General features: G+C 62.1%; 2 protein-coding genes and 1 pseudogene across 7 annotated transcripts; all 3 read left to right on the top strand.

Moving 5' to 3' along the window:
- Nucleotides 1-245: 245 nt before the first annotated feature.
- Nucleotides 246-7,612, top strand: LOC134563071 (zinc finger protein 501-like). Of its 5 annotated transcripts, none has more exons than XM_063420844.1 (3): nt 246-645; nt 4,670-4,760; nt 4,946-7,612. In XM_063420844.1, the coding sequence occupies exons 1-3, from the start codon at nt 262-264 to the stop codon at nt 6,274-6,276; spliced, it is 1,806 nt and encodes a 601-aa protein (XP_063276914.1). In that variant the 5' UTR covers nt 246-261; the 3' UTR covers nt 6,277-7,612. The 5 variants fall into 5 exon arrangements, with proteins under 5 accessions (XP_063276914.1, XP_063276917.1, XP_063276918.1 ...); XM_063420846.1 differs by lacking the exon at nt 246-645 and adding an exon at nt 3,959-4,379 and having other exon boundaries at nt 4,673-4,760; XM_063420845.1 differs by lacking the exon at nt 246-645 and adding an exon at nt 3,959-4,379.
- A 535-nt stretch (nt 7,613-8,147) lies between these two features.
- LOC134563083 (zinc finger protein 501-like) lies at nt 8,148-11,521 on the top strand. Of its 2 annotated transcripts, none has more exons than XM_063420879.1 (3): nt 8,148-8,280; nt 8,571-8,661; nt 8,847-11,521. In XM_063420879.1, exons 2-3 carry the CDS (start codon nt 8,601-8,603, stop codon nt 10,175-10,177), a joined length of 1,392 nt encoding a protein of 463 aa, XP_063276949.1. In that variant the 5' UTR covers nt 8,148-8,280; nt 8,571-8,600; the 3' UTR covers nt 10,178-11,521. The 2 variants fall into 2 exon arrangements, with proteins under 2 accessions (XP_063276949.1, XP_063276950.1); XM_063420880.1 differs by having other exon boundaries at nt 8,150-8,280; nt 8,574-8,661.
- Nucleotides 11,522-11,831: 310 nt separating this feature from the next.
- LOC134563098 (zinc finger protein 239-like) lies at nt 11,832-14,451 on the top strand (annotated as a pseudogene).
- The last annotated feature ends 735 nt before the right edge of the window (nt 14,452-15,186 follow it).

Raw genomic sequence — 15,186 nt, 5'->3', positions numbered from 1 at the left:
TCCCGCTCCCTGTCCCCATTCCCTGTCCCCATTCCCGCTCCCTGTCCCCATTCCCTGTCCCCATTCCCGCTCCCTGTCCCATTCCCTGTCCCCGTTCCCTGTCCCCATTCCCTGTCCCCATTCCCGCTCCCTGTCCCCTCTCACCGGACGCCGCCGCCATCGCTCCGGATCCCGCTCCCCTCACGTCTGAGGGCAAACCCCGCCCTGCTCCCGCCCGCCAATCACAGCGCGCGATCGCTCCCTGATTTGCATAACCACGCCATGCGGCTCGGCCCCGCCCCTCGCCGGCTGCAGCCGCGTCCGGGCGCTGTTTGCTCCCAGTTCCCTCCCAGTGCTCCCAGTAAGAGCCAGACTGGGAGGGAAAGCGCTCCCGAGTCCTGCCCGCTGCTCCCGGGATCGCTGCCGGGGCCGCGCGGGGCGGGGCCGCTTTGGAACCCCCCCAGGGCAGAGCGCGGCTGCTTTTGGGTGTCGGCACCGCCCGGGCAGGGCTGGGAGCGGAGGAGGAGCGGGAGGAAGAGGAGGGACACAGGAGGAGGAAGAGGAAAGGCAGGAGCGGCAGGAAGAGGCGGAGCGGGAACACGAGGGACAGAGGAGGAGGAGGAGGAAGACGAAAAGCGGGAGGGATTTCCCGCCCGGGACCCGCAGGTGAGCGGGGAGGGGGAGCTCGCCCCGAATCCATCGCGGGGCTCTCCGGGAGGGTTTTTGTGCGGCCCAGGGCGTGTTCGGATCTTGCAGGAGCCCGAAGCCGAGCCGGAGATGGCCCTGGAGGGCTCCGGGCAGCAGCCGGAGGGAGAGGCCGCTGTGAGCGGCTCCGCGGCGCAGGAACGAAACGGGGAGGAAAAGCCGCGGAGATGCCGCACGAGGAGGGGCTGCAAACGCAGATCTCGGGGCTCCGAGCACGAAAGATCTACCCCGGGCCGGGGAGGCGGCCGCAGCTCGGAGCTGGGGGTCCCTGAGCAGCCTCAGGATGGGGAGAAGCCCCACAAGTGCTCGGAGTGTGGGAGGAGATTCAGGTTCAGATCCCAACTCATCGTCCACCAGAGGAGCCACACCGGGGAAAAGCCCTACGAGTGTGACCAGTGCAAGAAGAGGTTTCCCACCAGCTCCCATCTCCTCCTGCACCAGCGGATTCACACGGATGAGAGGCCCTTCCGCTGCCCCGACTGTGGGGTGGGCTTCAGGCATAACTCGCACCTCGTCACCCACCGGCGCATCCACACTGGGGAGAGACCCCATGAATGTGAGCAGTGTGGGAAGAGCTTCAGCCAGAGCTCCCACCTGATCATCCACCAGAGGATCCACACCGGGGAAAAGCCCTACGAATGTGGGGAGTGTGGGAAGAGCTTCAGCTGCAGCCCCAACCTCATCAGACACCAGAGGATCCACACTGGGGAGAGGCCCTACGAGTGTGACCAGTGCAAGAAGAGGTTTGCCAACAGCTCCCATCTCCTCCTGCACCAGCGGATTCACATGGATGAGAGGCCCTTCCGCTGCCCCGACTGCGGGATGGGCTTCAAGCAAAACTCCCACCTCGTCACCCACCAGCTCATCCACACCAGGGAGAGGCCCCACGAGTGTCCCCAGTGTGGGAAGAGCTTCAGCCACGGCTCTGCCGTGATCAAACATCAGAGGATCCACACGGGGGAACGGCCCTACGAGTGTGGGGAGTGTGGGAAGAGCTTCAGGCACAGCTCTAACCTGGCTGTGCACCAGATGATCCACACCGGGGAGAAGCCCTATGAGTGTGACCAGTGCAAGAAGAGGTTTCACACCAGCTTCAATCTCCTCCTGCACCAACGCAGTCACACAGATGAGAGGCCCTTCCGCTGCCCCGACTGCGGGATGGGCTTCAAGCAAAAGTCCACCCTCGTCACCCACCGGCGCATCCACACCGGGGAGAGGCCCCACGAGTGTCCCCAGTGTGGCAAGAGCTTCTCCAGGAGCTCCCACCTGATCAGACACCAGAGGATCCACACGGGGGAAAAGCCCTACGAGTGTGGGGAGTGTGGGAAGAGCTTCAGCAGGAACTCCAACCTCATCAAACACCAGAAGAGCCACACCGGGGAGAGGCCCTACGAGTGTGACCAGTGCAAGAAGAGGTTTCCCACCAGCTCCAAACTCCTTCTTCATCAGCGGATTCACACAGATGAGAGGCCCATCCGCTGCCCCGACTGCGGGATGGGCTTCCAGCGTAATGACCACCTCATCAGGCACCGGCGCATCCACACCGGGGAGAGACCCTACAAGTGTGAGCAGTGTGGGAAGAGCTTCAGCCAGAGCTCCCACCTGACGCTCCACCAGAGGAGCCACACGGGAGAGAGGCCCTACGAGTGTGACCAGTGTGAGAAGAGGTTTCCCACCAGCTCCAAACTCCTCGTGCACCAGCGGATTCACACGGATGAGAGGCCCTTCCGCTGCCCCGACTGCGGGATGGGCTTCACACAAAACTCCTTTCTCATCAGGCACCAGCGCATCCACACGGGGTAGAGGCCCCACGAGTGTCCCCATTGTGGGAAGAGCTTCTCCAGAAGTTCTTACTTGACCCAACACCAACGGAGCCAGCACTGAGGGAAGCCCTGTGAGTGCCCCGATGTGGGAAGAGCTTCGTGCGCTGCTCCAGCTCCATCCCCCATGGGAGGATCCCCCCTGGATGATCCCCAGTGAGCCCCGGTGGGCAGAGCCCCGGTGATCCGCGGTGCCGGTGATCCGTGTTGGGCACACGCCTGGCTGGGGGACCCACATCCTCCTGGATCCTTGTTACTGTGATTTCCTTTACATTTCTGTTTGTCTTTTGAATCAACCCAAAATCGTGGTGAAAGTAAAAATTTTGAACAAAGACCTCGATGGGGACATGGGGGGATCTTCCAGGGGATGTGGCTGATAATTGGTGTGAGGGAGTTGAGTGGACCTCAGGGCTTGGGGCTCCCCAGGCCGAGCGGCTCCAGTTGTGTTCACAGACCCTGGAGGAGGTTCATGGGGGGCTCATCAAAGACCCCCTGCCCTGGGACTGTCCCCATGTCTCGCTGTCCCCTTTCCAGGATCCCCCTTTGCCCCCTGCCCGTTCCCATGTCACCCTCTCCCGCTCCTTTCCTGCTCCCATCCCTGTCCGTATTCCATTCCTGCTCTCATTCCCTGTCCCATATTCTCTCCCTGGTTGCCATTCCCATATTCCCAGTCCCATATTCCCACCCCTGCTCCCATTCCTGTATTCCCAGTCCCCGTGCCGGTCCCGCATTTCCAGTTTGATATTCCCTGCCCTGTTCCTATAGTCCCGTTGCCGTGTTCCCGTTTCTGATCCCGGCCCCTCCTTTCTAATCCACACCCCATCTTTCCTCTCCGGATGCTGTTTCCATGCTATTTCTCCTGTTTCCCTATTCCTATCCCCGATCCCATTCCAGGTCCCTCTCCTGCATTCCACATTCCCAGTCCCATTCCTAGCTCCATTCTCAGTCCCAGTCTCCATTCCAGACCCCTGTCCCATATTGCTGCTCCCTGGCCGCAGTCCCAGTCCGGTATTCCCCGTCCCGTTCCTGGTTCCTGTTCCCATTCCATGGATCATTCCCAGTCCCTGCCTGGTATTTGCAGTGCCGTGCCCGTTCCTGGTTCCCATTGCTGATCCCTCTCTCCATACCCGGTCCCTTTTCCCATTTCATGTGTCTGTCCCTATTCCCTCTCTGCATTTCCCATTCCCTGTCCCCATTCCCTGTCCCCATTCCCTGTCCCCATTCCCGCTCCGGTCACCGCTCCCTGTCCCCATTCCCTGTCCCCATTCCCTGTCCCCATTCCCGCTCCCTGTCCCCTCTCACCGGACGCCGCCGCCATCGCTCCGGATCCCGCTCCCCTCACGTCTGAGGGCAAACCCCGCCCTGCTCCCGCCCACCAATCACAGCGCGCGATCGCTCCCGGATTTGCATAACCACGCCCCGTGCCTCGGCCCCGCCCCTCGCCAGCTGCAGCCGCGTCCGGGCGCTGTTTGCTCCCAGTTCCCTCCCAGTGCTCCCAGTGAGAGCCAGACTGGGAGGGAAAGCGCTCCCGAGTCCTGCCCGCTGCTCCCGGGATCGCTGCCGGGGCCGCTTTGGAACCTCCCCAGGGCAGAGCGCGGCTGCTTTTGGGTGTCGGCACCGCCCGGGCCGGGCTGGGAGCGGAGGAGGCGCGGGAGGAAGAGGAGGGACACAGGAGGAGGAGGAAGAGGAAAGGAAAAGAGAAAGAGAGGAGCGGGAGGAAGAGGAGGAGCAAGAAGAGGAGGGACATAGGAGGAGGAAAAGGAAAAGGAGGGACGGGAGGAAGAGGAGGGGCAGCAGCAGCAGCCGCACGCGGTTCCCCCGCTCAGGCCGCAGCTCCCCCGGCTCCGGCAGCATCGCCCCCCCCGGAACCCGCAGGTGAGCGGGGAGGGGGAGCTCGCCCCGAATCCATCGCGGGGCTCTCCGGGAGGGTTTTTGTGCGGCCCAGGGCGTGTTCGGATCTCGCAGGAGCCCGAAGCCGAGCCGGAGATGGCCCTGGAGGGATCTCGGCGGGTCCCACGTGGCGATGGCCCGGTAGCGGCGGGCAGAGCCCGGAGATGAGCGGGGTCCGGGCTCCCCGGGGCTGAAAGGGGCGCTGACTTCTGCAGCTGCGCCGGGGCAGCGGCACCGTCAAACCCAACGCGCTCAGCGCTTGTTTTACCCCACAGCAGGATTTCCCTTTGCCAAACCTCGGCCCGATGGAGGAGGAGGAGGAGGGCGCGGCGAGGAAGAGGAAGCTGTCCCGGGAGCCGCAGGCAGGTGAGGAGGAAGTCACTGCCCCTTTGCCCCTCTCTGCTGCTCCATCTCGCAGCCCAGCCTTGCCCCCGGCTGCAGGACAACCCCGCTGCCGACGCCGTCCTGCCGGGGACGCGCGGGGGGATCTCCTTGCCCTTCCCTGTGGCCCAGAGGCAAATCCCATCCTCTCCTGGTCCTTCCTCCCCCAGGCACGGAGCTGAGCACGGAGCCCAGGGAGGACAAATCCCCGCGGCAGCAGCCGGTGGGAGAGGCCGCTGTGAGCGGCTCCGCGGCGCAGGAACGCAACGGGGAGGAAAAGCCGCGGAGATGCCGCACGAGGAGGGGCTGCAAACGCAGATCTCGGGGCTCCGAGCACGAAAGATCCACCCCGGGCCGGGGAGGCGGCCGCAGCTCGGAGCTGGGGGTCCCTGAGCAGCCTCAGGATGGGGAGAAGCCCCACAAGTGCTCGGAGTGTGGGAAGAGCTTCAGGTGGAGATCTGAACTGACCAAACACCAGAAAATCCACACGGGGGAGAAGCCCCACAAATGCTCGGAGTGTGGGAAGAGCTTCAGGCGGAGATCCCAACTCATCGTCCACCAGATGATCCACACTGGGGAGAGGCCCTACGAGTGTGATCAATGCAAGAAGAGGTTTCAGACGAGCTCCAAGCTCCTCGTGCACCAGCGGGTTCACACGGATGAGAGGCCCTTCCGCTGCCCCGACTGTGGGGTGGGCTTCAGGCATAACTCCACCCTCATCACCCACCGGCGCATCCACACTGGGGAGAGGCCCTACATGTGTGAGCAGTGTGGGAAGAGCTGCAGCCAGCGTTCCCACCTGATCACACACCAGAGGATCCACACGGGAGAACGGCCCTACGAGTGTGGGGAGTGTGGGAAGAGCTTCAGCACGAGCTCTAGCCTCACTCTGCACCAGAGGAGCCACACTGGGGAGAGACCCTACGAGTGTGACCAGTGCAAGAAGAGGTTTCCCACCAGCTCCCGTCTCCTCCAGCACCAGCGCATTCACACGGATGAGAGGCCCTTCCGCTGCCCTGACTGCGGGATGGGCTTCAAGCACAACTCCAACCTCATCAACCACCATCGCATCCACACCGGGGAGAGGCCCCACGAGTGTGAGCAGTGTGGGAAGAGCTTCAGGCAGACGACCACCCTGATTGCCCACAAGAGGACCCACACGGACGAACGGCCCTACGAGTGTGGGGAGTGTGGGAAGAGCTTCAGCCAGAGATCTACCCTGACTCTGCACCAGAGGAGCCACACTGGGGAGAGACCCTACGAGTGTGACCAGTGCAAGAAGAGGTTTCCCACCAGCTCCCGTCTCCTCCAGCACCAGCGGATTCACACGGATGAGAAGCCCTTCCGCTGCCCCGACTGTGGGATGGGCTTCAAGCACAACTCCACCCTCATCAGGCACCGGCGCATCCACACCGGGGAGAGGCCCCACGAGTGTCCCCAGTGTCGGAAGAGCTTCTCTAGAAGTTCTCACTTGACCCAACACCAACGGAGCCAGCACTGAGGGAAGCCCTGTGAGTGCCCCGAGTGCAGGAAGAGCTTCGTGCGCTGCTCCAGCTCCATCCCCAATGGGAGGATCCCCAGTGACCCCCGGTGGGCAGAGCCCCGGTGATCCGCGGTGCCGGTGATCCGTGTTGGGCACACACCTGGCTGGGGGCTGCAAATCCTCCTGGCTCCCCGTGGCCTGGATTTCTTTTTCATTTCTGTTTATCTTTCCAAAGCCCTCAACAATGGGGTAAAAATAAAAATTTTGACGAAGACCTGGATGGGGACATGGGGGAATTTTCCAGGGGATATGAGGGCTGCTGGGTTCAAGGGACCTGAGGATTCTTGGCAGTGACTTGGGGGTTTCTCAGGGCTTTGTGCTCCCCAGGCTGAGCAGCTCCAGCTGCGCTGGGAGAACCTGGTGGAGGTTCTGGGGCAGCTGATCAAGGGCCCCCTGCCCTGGGACTGTCCCCCTGTTCCTGGTGTCCCCTTTCCAGGATCTCCCTTTTCCCACTGTCACTCCTCTTGCCTGTTCCTGTGTCACCCCACTCCTGGTCCTGTCCTGCTCTCATCCCAGTCCCCATCTCTTTCCCGCTCTCATTCCCTGTCCCGTAGTCTCTGTCTGGTTTCAGCTCCCACATTCCCAGTCCCATATTCCCTGCCCTGTTTCTGTTCTCATATTCCCCATCCTGCTGCAGGTCCTGGATTTCCATTGCTTTTTTCTCTGTCCTGTTCCCATATTCCCATTCCTAGTCCTGCTCCTGTATTCCTGTTTCTGACAGTGGCCCCTCTTCCTAATCCCCAGCCCATATTCTCTCTCCACTTCTTGCTCCTATATTATTTCCTGTCCAATTTGCACATTCCCCTGCCTGGTCCCATTCCTGGTCTCAGTCCTGAACTACCTGTCCCATTCCGGTATTCCCGTTCCCGTTGCTGCTCGCTGTCCCCATTCCCTGGATCATTCCCAGTCCCTGTCACCTATTTCCAGTCCTGTTCTCAGGCCCTGTCCTCATTCCCAGGTCCTGTCCCCATTCCTGGTTGTGTCCCGTATTCCCTGTCCCATTCTTGGGCCCAGTCCCCATTCCCAGTATCCTTCCCAGTGCCTGTCTCCTATTTCCATGTCCATTCCCAGTGCCTGTCCATGCTCCGAATCCCTGTCCACACTCACGGTCCTTTCCCTGTGGCATTTCCAGTCTTGTCCCTGTTCCCTGTCCGTATTCCCGGTACCTGTCCCCATTCGCAGTCCTGTCTGGTATTCCAGGTTCAATTTCGGTGACATTCGCTATTTTTATACCCATTGCCAAATTCTAAAACCCTGTCCCCATTCCCGCTCCCTGTCCCCATTCCCTTTCCCCATTCCCTGTCTCCATTCCCTGTCCCCATTCCCGCTCCCTGTCCCCATTCCCTGTCCCCATTCCCGCTCCCTGTCCCCTCTCACCGGACGCCGCCGCCATCGCTCCGGATCCCGCTCCCCTCACGTCTGAGGGCAAACCCCGCCCTGCTCCCGTCCGCCAATCACAGCGCGCGATCGCTCCCGGATTTGCATAACCACGCCCCGTGGCTCGGCCCCGCCCCTCGCCGGCTGCAGCCGCGTCCGGGCGCTGTTTGCTCCCAGTTCCCTCCCAGTGCTCCCAGTAAGAGCCAGACTGGGAGGGAAAGCGCTCCCGAGTCCTGCCCGCTGCTCCCGGGATCGCTGCCGGTGCCGCGCGGGGCGGGGCCGCTTTGGAACCCCCCCAGGGCAGAGCGCGGCTGCTTTTGGGAGTCGGCACCGCCCGGGCCGGGCTGGGAGCGGAGGAGGAGCGGGAGGAAGAGGAGGGACACAGGAGGAGGAAGAGGAAAGGGAAAGAGAAAAAGCGGAGCCGGAGGAAGAGGAGGAGCAAGAAGAGGAGGGACAGAGGTGGAGGAAGAGGAAGAGGAGGGGCGGGAGGAAGAGGAGGGGCAGCAGCAGCAGCCGCACGCGGTTCCCCCGCTCAGGCCGCAGCTCCCCCGGCTCCGGCAGCATCGCCCCGCCCGGAACCCGCAGGTGAGCGGGGAGGGGGAGCTCGCCCCGAATCCATCGCGGGGCTCTCCGGGAGGGTTTTTGTGCGGCCCAGGGCGTGTTCGGATCTTGCAGGAGCCCGAAGCCGAGCCGGAGATGGCCCTGGAGGGATCTCGGCGGGTCCCACGTGGCGATGGCCCGGTAGCAGCGGGCAGAGCCTGGAGATGAGCGGGGTCCGGGCTCCCCGGGGCTGAAAGGGGCGCTGACTTCTGCAGCCGCGCCGGGGCAGCGGCACCGTCAAACCCAACGCGCTCAGCGCTTGTTTTACCCCACAGCAGGATTTCCCTTTGCCAAACCTCGGCCCGATGGAGGAGGAGGAGGAGGGCGCGGCGAGGAAGAGGAAGCTGTCCCGGGAGCCGCAGGCAGGTGAGGAGGAAGTCAGTGCCCCTTTGCCCCTCTCTGCTGCTCCATCTCGCAGCCCAGCCTGGCCCCCGGCTGCAGGACAACCCCGCTGCCGACGCCGTCCTGCCGGGGACGCGCGGAGGGATCTCCTTGCCCTTCCCTGTGGCCCGGGGGCAAATCCCATCCTCTCCTGGTCCTTCCTCCCCCAGGCACGGAGCTGAGCACGGAGCCCAGGGAGGACAAATCCCCGCGGCAGCAGCCGGTGGGAGAGGCCGCTGTGAGCGGCTCCGCGGCGCAGGAACGCAACGGGGAGGAAAAGCCGCGGAGATGCCGCACGAGGAGGGGCTGCAAACGCAGATCTCGGGGCTCCGAGCAGGAAAGATCCACCCCGGGCCGGGGAGGCGGCCGCAGCTCGGAGCTGGGGGTCCCTGAGCAGCCTCAGGATGGGGAGAAGCCCCACAAGTGCTCGGAGTGTGGGAAGAGCTTCAGGTGGAGATCTGAACTGACCAAACACCAGAAAATCCACACCGGGGAGAAGCCCCACAAATGCTCGGAGTGTGGGAAGAGCTTCAGGCGGAGATCCCAACTCATCGTCCACCAGATGATCCACACTGGGGAGAGGCCCTACGAGTGTGATCAATGCAAGAAGAGGTTTCAGACGAGCTCCAAGCTCCTCGTGCACCAGCGGGTTCACACGGATGAGAGGCCCTTCCGCTGCCCCGACTGTGGGGTGGGCTTCAGGCATAACTCCACCCTCATCACCCACCGGCGCATCCACACTGGGGAGAGGCCCTACAAGTGTGAGCAGTGTGGGAAGAGCTGCAGCCAGCGTTCCCACCTGATCACACACCAGAGGATCCACACGGGAGAACGGCCCTACGAGTGTGGGGAGTGTGGGAAGAGCTTCAGCCAGAGCTCTACCCTGACTCTGCACCAGAGGAGCCCCACTGGGGAGAGACCCTACGAGTGTGACCAGTGCAAGAAGAGGTTTCCCACCAGCTCCCAGCTCCTGCAGCACCAGCAGATTCACACGGATGAGAGGCCCTTCCGCTGCCCCGACTGCGGGATGGGCTTCAAGCACAACTCCCACCTCATCAACCACCATCGCATCCACACCGGGGAGAGGCCCCACGAGTGTGAGCAGTGTGGGAAGAGCTTCAGGCAGACGACCACCCTGATTGCCCACAAGAGGACCCACACGGACGAACGGCCCTACGAGTGTGGGGAGTGTGGGAAGAGCTTCAGCCAGAGATCTACCCTGACTCTGCACCAGAGGAGCCACACTGGGGAGAGACCCTACGAGTGTGACCAGTGCAAGAAGAGGTTTCCCACCAGCTCCCGTCTCCTCCAGCACCAGCGGATTCACACGGATGAGAAGCCCTTCCGCTGCCCCGACTGCGGGATGGGCTTCCAGCGTAACTACACCCTCATCAGGCACCGGCGCATCCACACCGGGGAGAGGCCCCACGAGTGTCCCCAGTGTCGGAAGAGCTTCTCTAGAAGTTCTCACTTGACCCAACACCAACGGAGCCAGCACTGAGGGAAGCCCTGTGAGTGCCCCGAGTGCAGGAAGAGCTTCGTGCGCTGCTCCAGCTCCATCCCCAATGGGAGGATCCCCAGTGACCCCCGGTGGGCAGAGCCCCGGTGATCCGCGGTGCCGGTGATCCGTGTTGGGCACACACCTGGCTGGGGGCTGCAAATCCTCCTGGCTCCCCGTGGCCTGGATTTCTTTTTCATTTCTCTTTATCTTTCCAAAGCCCTCAACAATGGGGTAAAAATAAAAATTTTGACGAAGACCTGGATGGGGACATGGGGGAATTTTCCAGGGGATATGAGGGCTGCTGGGTTCAAGGGACCTGAGGATTCTTGGCAGTGACTTGGGGGTTTCTCAGGGCTTTGTGCTCCCCAGGCTGAGCAGCTCCAGCTGCGCTGGGAGAACCTGGTGGAGGTTCTGGGGCAGCTGATCAAGGGCCCCCTGCCCTGGGACTGTCCCCCTGTTCCTGGTGTCCCCTTTCCAGGATCTCCCTTTTCCCACTGTCACTCCTCTTGCCTGTTCCTGTGTCACCCCACTCCTGGTCCTGTCCTGCTCTCATCCCAGTCCCCATCTCTTTCCCGCTCTCATTCCCTGTCCCGTAGTCTCTGTCTGGTTTCAGCTCCCACATTCCCAGTCCCATATTCCCTGCCCTGTTTCTGTTCTCATATTCCCCATCCTGCTGCAGGTCCTGGATTTCCATTGCTTTTTTCTCTGTCCTGTTCCCATATTCCCATTCCTAGTCCTGCTCCTGTATTCCTGTTTCTGACAGTGGCCCCTCTTCCTAATCCCCAGCCCATATTCTCTCTCCACTTCTTGCTCCTATATTATTTCCTGTCCAATTTGCACATTCCCCTGCCTGGTCCCATTCCTGGTCTCAGTCCTGAACTACCTGTCCCATTCCGGTATTCCCGTTCCCGTTGCTGCTCGCTGTCCCCATTCCCTGGATCATTCCCAGTCCCTGTCACCTATTTCCAGTCCTGTTCTCAGGCCCTGTCCTCATTCCCAGGTCCTGTCCCCATTCCTGGTTGTGTCCCGTATTCCCTGTCCCATTCTTGGGCCCAGTCCCCATTCCCAGTATCCTTCCCAGTGCCTGTCTCCTATTTCCATGTCCATTCCCAGTGCCTGTCCATGCTCCGAATCCCTGTCCACACTCACGGTCCTTTCCCTGTGGCATTTCCAGTCTTGTCCCTGTTCCCTGTCCGTATTCCCGGTACCTGTCCCCATTCGCAGTCCTGTCTGGTATTCCAGGTTCAATTTCGGTGACATTCGCTATTTTTATACCCATTGCCAAATTCTAAAACCCTGTCCCCATTCCCGCTCCCTGTCCCCATTCCCTTTCCCCATTCCCTGTCTCCATTCCCTGTCCCCATTCCCGCTCCCTGTCCCCATTCCCTGTTCCCATTCCCGCTCCCTGTCCCCATTCCCTGTCCCCATTCCCGCTCCCTGTCCCCTCTCACCGGACGCCGCCGCCATCGCTCCGGATCCCGCTCCCCTCACGTCTGAGGGCAAACCCCGCCCTGCTCCCGCCCGCCAATCACAGCGCGCGATCGCTTCCGGATTTGCATAACCACGCCCTGCGGCTCGGCCCCGCCCCTCGCCGGCTGCAGCCGCGTCCGGGCGCTGTTTGCTCCCAGTTCCCTCCCAGTGCTCCCAGTAAGAGCCAGACTGGGAGGAAAAGCGCTCCCGAGTCCTGCCCGCTGCTCCCGGGATCGCTGCCGGTGCCGCGCGGGGCGGGGGCACTTTGGAACCCCCCCAGGGCAGAGCGCGGCTGCTTTTGGGGGTCGGCACCGCCCGGGCCGGGCTGGGAGCGGAGGAGGAGCGGGAGGAAGAGGAGGGACACAGGAGGAGGAAGAGGAAAGGCAGGAGCGGCAGGAAGAGGCGGAGCGGGAACACGAGGGACAGAGGAGGAGGAGGAAGACGAAAAGCGGGAGGAAGTTCCTGCCTGGGACGCGCAGGTGAGCGGGGAGGGGGAGCTCGCCCCGAATCCATCGCGGGGCTCTCCGGGAGGGTTTTTGTGCGGCCCAGGGCGTGTTCGGATCTTGCAGGAGCCCGAAGCCGAGCCGGAGATGGCCCTGGAGGGCTCCGGGCAGCAGCCGGAGGGAGAGGCCGCTGTGAGCGGCTCCGCGGCGCAGGAACGCAACGGGGAGGAAAAGCCCCGGAGATGCCGCACGAGGAGGGGCTGCAAACGCAGATCTCGGGGCTCCGAGCACGAAAGATCCACCCCGGGCCGGGGAGGCGGCCGCAGCTCGGAGCTGGGGGTCCCTGAGAAGGCTCAGGATGGGGAGAAGCCCCACAAGTGCTCGGAGTGTGGGAAGAGCTTCAGGTGGAGATCTGAACTGATCAGACACCAGAGGATCCACACCGGGGAGAGACCCCACGAGTGTCCCCAGTGTGGGAAGAGCTTCAGGCAGAGCTCCAACCTGATGGCCCACAAGAGGACCCACACGGGGGAACGGCCCTACGAGTGTGGAGAGTGTGGGAAGAGCTTCACCCGGAGCTCTACCCTGACTCTGCACCAGAGGATCCACACCGGGGAGAGGCCCTACAAGTGTGACCAGTGCAAGAAGAGGTTTCCCATCAGCTCCCAGCTCCTCCGGCACCAGCGCAGCCACACGGATGAGAGGCCCTTCCGCTGCCCCGACTGCAGGATGGGCTTCCAGCGAAATGCCCTCCTCATCAGGCACCGGCGCATCCACACCGGGGAGAGGCCCCACGAGTGTCCCCAGTGTGGGAAGAGCTGCAGCACCAGCTCCCACCTGATCGTCCACCAGAGGAGCCACACGGGGGAGAGGCCCTACGAGTGTGAGCAGTGCAAGATGAGGTTTCCCACCAGCTCCAATCTCCTTCTTCACCAGCGGATTCACACGGATGAGAGGCCCTTCCGCTGCCCCGACTGCGGGATGGGCTTCCAGCGTAATGACCACCTCATCAGCCACCGGCGCATCCACACCAGGGAGAGGCCCCACGAGTGTCCCCAGTGTGGGAAGAGCTTCAGACATGGCTCTACCCTGATCAGACACCAGAGGATCCACACGGGGGAAAAGCCCTACGAGTGTGGGGAGTGTGGGAAGAGCTTCACCAGGGGCTCAAACTTGACCAAACACCAACGGAGCCAGCACTGAGGGAAGCCCTGTGAGTGCCCCGAGTGCGGGAAGAGCTTCGTGCGCTGCTCCAGCTCCATCCCCCATGGGAGGATCCCCCCTTGATGATCCCCAGTGACCCCCGGTGGGCAGAGCCCCGGTGATCCGCGGTGCCGGTGATCCGTGTTGGGCACACACCTGGCTGGGGACTCCACATGTTCCTGGCTCCCTGTGGCCTCGATTGTCTTTTCATTTCTCTTTCTCTTTTCGAAATCCCCAAAAATGGGTTAACAATAAAAGTTTTTAAGAAAGACCTGGATGGGGACATGGAGGGATCTTCCAGGGGATGTGCACGGTGCTGGGTTCAAGGGAATTGAGAATTCCTGGCATGAAGTTAGGACGTGCTCTGCGCTTTGGGCTCCCAAGGCTGAGCAGCTCTGGCTGTGCTGGGAGGCCCTGGAGGAGGTTCAGGGACAGCTGATCAAGGACCTCCTGCCCTGGGACTGTCCCCCTGTTTTCGGTGTCCCCTGTCCAGGATCCCCTCTCCTCACTGTCCCTCCCCTTGCCCTTTGTCACCCCAGTCATGGTCCTGTTCTGCTCCCATCCCATTTTGGATCCCATTCCCCCTTTCATTCCCTGTCCTGTTGTCTCTGCATGCCGTTCCCATATTCTCAGTCCCATATTTCCTGTCCTGTTCGCCTTCTCGTATTCCTGGTTCTTTCCTGGGTCCCCATTTCCATTTCCATATTCCCTCTCCTATTCCCATATTCCCAGTCCCAATCCTGTATTCCCGTTTCCCGTTCCGGACCCACCTTCCTAATCCCCATCCCATATTCTCTCTCCAGTTATTGTTTCCATCTTCTCTCTCCTGTTTCCCTATTCCCATTGCCCGTCCCATTCCAGGTCCCCTATCCCTGCAGTACCGTATTCCCGGGAACACTCCCGTATTCCTGTCCCCATTCCTGCTCCCTGTCCCCATTCCTGGTGCCATTGCTGGTCCCAGTCCCGTCTTACCCGTCCCTGTCCCAGTCCGGTACTCCAAGGCCAAATCGTGGTCCCTGTCCCCATTCTGTGACTCCTTCCAAGGCCCTGTCTCGTATTTCCGCTCCTGTGTTCCCTGTCCCTGTTCCCAGGCCATGGCCCCAATCCCATTCCTGTCCTGTATTCCCTGTCCAGTTCTCAGTCCCTGTCCCAGTTCTCAGGATCATTCCCAGTCCCTCTTTTCTATTTCCAGTCCCACTGCTGGTCTTTGACCATATTCCCAATCCCTGTCCCCATTACGGATCCCTGTCCCCATTCCCGGTCCGTGTCCTGTATTCCCAGTCCCGTTCCCGCTTCCCTCCCCAGTCCTTTCCTGTATTCCTGATCCCAATCCTTGGGCCTTTCCCATTCCCTGTCCCCATTCTAATTCCCAGTCCCAATTCCCTGTCCCCATTCCCGCTGCCTGTCCCCATTCCCTGTCCCCATTCCCTGTCCCCATTCCCGCTCCCTGTCCCCATTCCCTGTCCCCATTCCCGCTCCCTGTCCCCATTCCCTGTCCCAATTCCCTGTGCCCGTTCCCGCTCCCTGTCCCCATTCCCTGTCCCCATTCCCGCTCCCTGTCCCCATTCCCTGTCCCCATTCCCTGTCCCCATTTCCGCTCCCTGTCCCCATTCCCTGTCCCCATTCCCTGTCCCCATTCCCGCTCCATGTCCCCATTCCCTGTCCCCATTCCCGCTCCCTGTCCCCATTCCCTGTCCCCATTCCCGCTCCCTGTCCCCTCTCACCGGACGCCGCCGCCATCGCTCCGGATCCCGCTCCCCTCACGTCTGAGGGCAAACCCCGCCCTGCTCCCGCCCGCCAATCACAGCGCGCGATCGCTCCCTGATTTGCATAACCACGCCCCGTGGCTCGGCCCCGCCCCTCGCCGGCTGCAGCCGCGTCCGGGCGCTGTTT

This window comes from Prinia subflava, chromosome 33 (assembly GCF_021018805.1).
Source record: "Prinia subflava isolate CZ2003 ecotype Zambia chromosome 33, Cam_Psub_1.2, whole genome shotgun sequence".
Lineage (NCBI taxonomy): Eukaryota > Metazoa > Chordata > Aves > Passeriformes > Cisticolidae > Prinia > Prinia subflava.
This window is presented reverse-complemented; position numbering and strand designations above follow the sequence as displayed.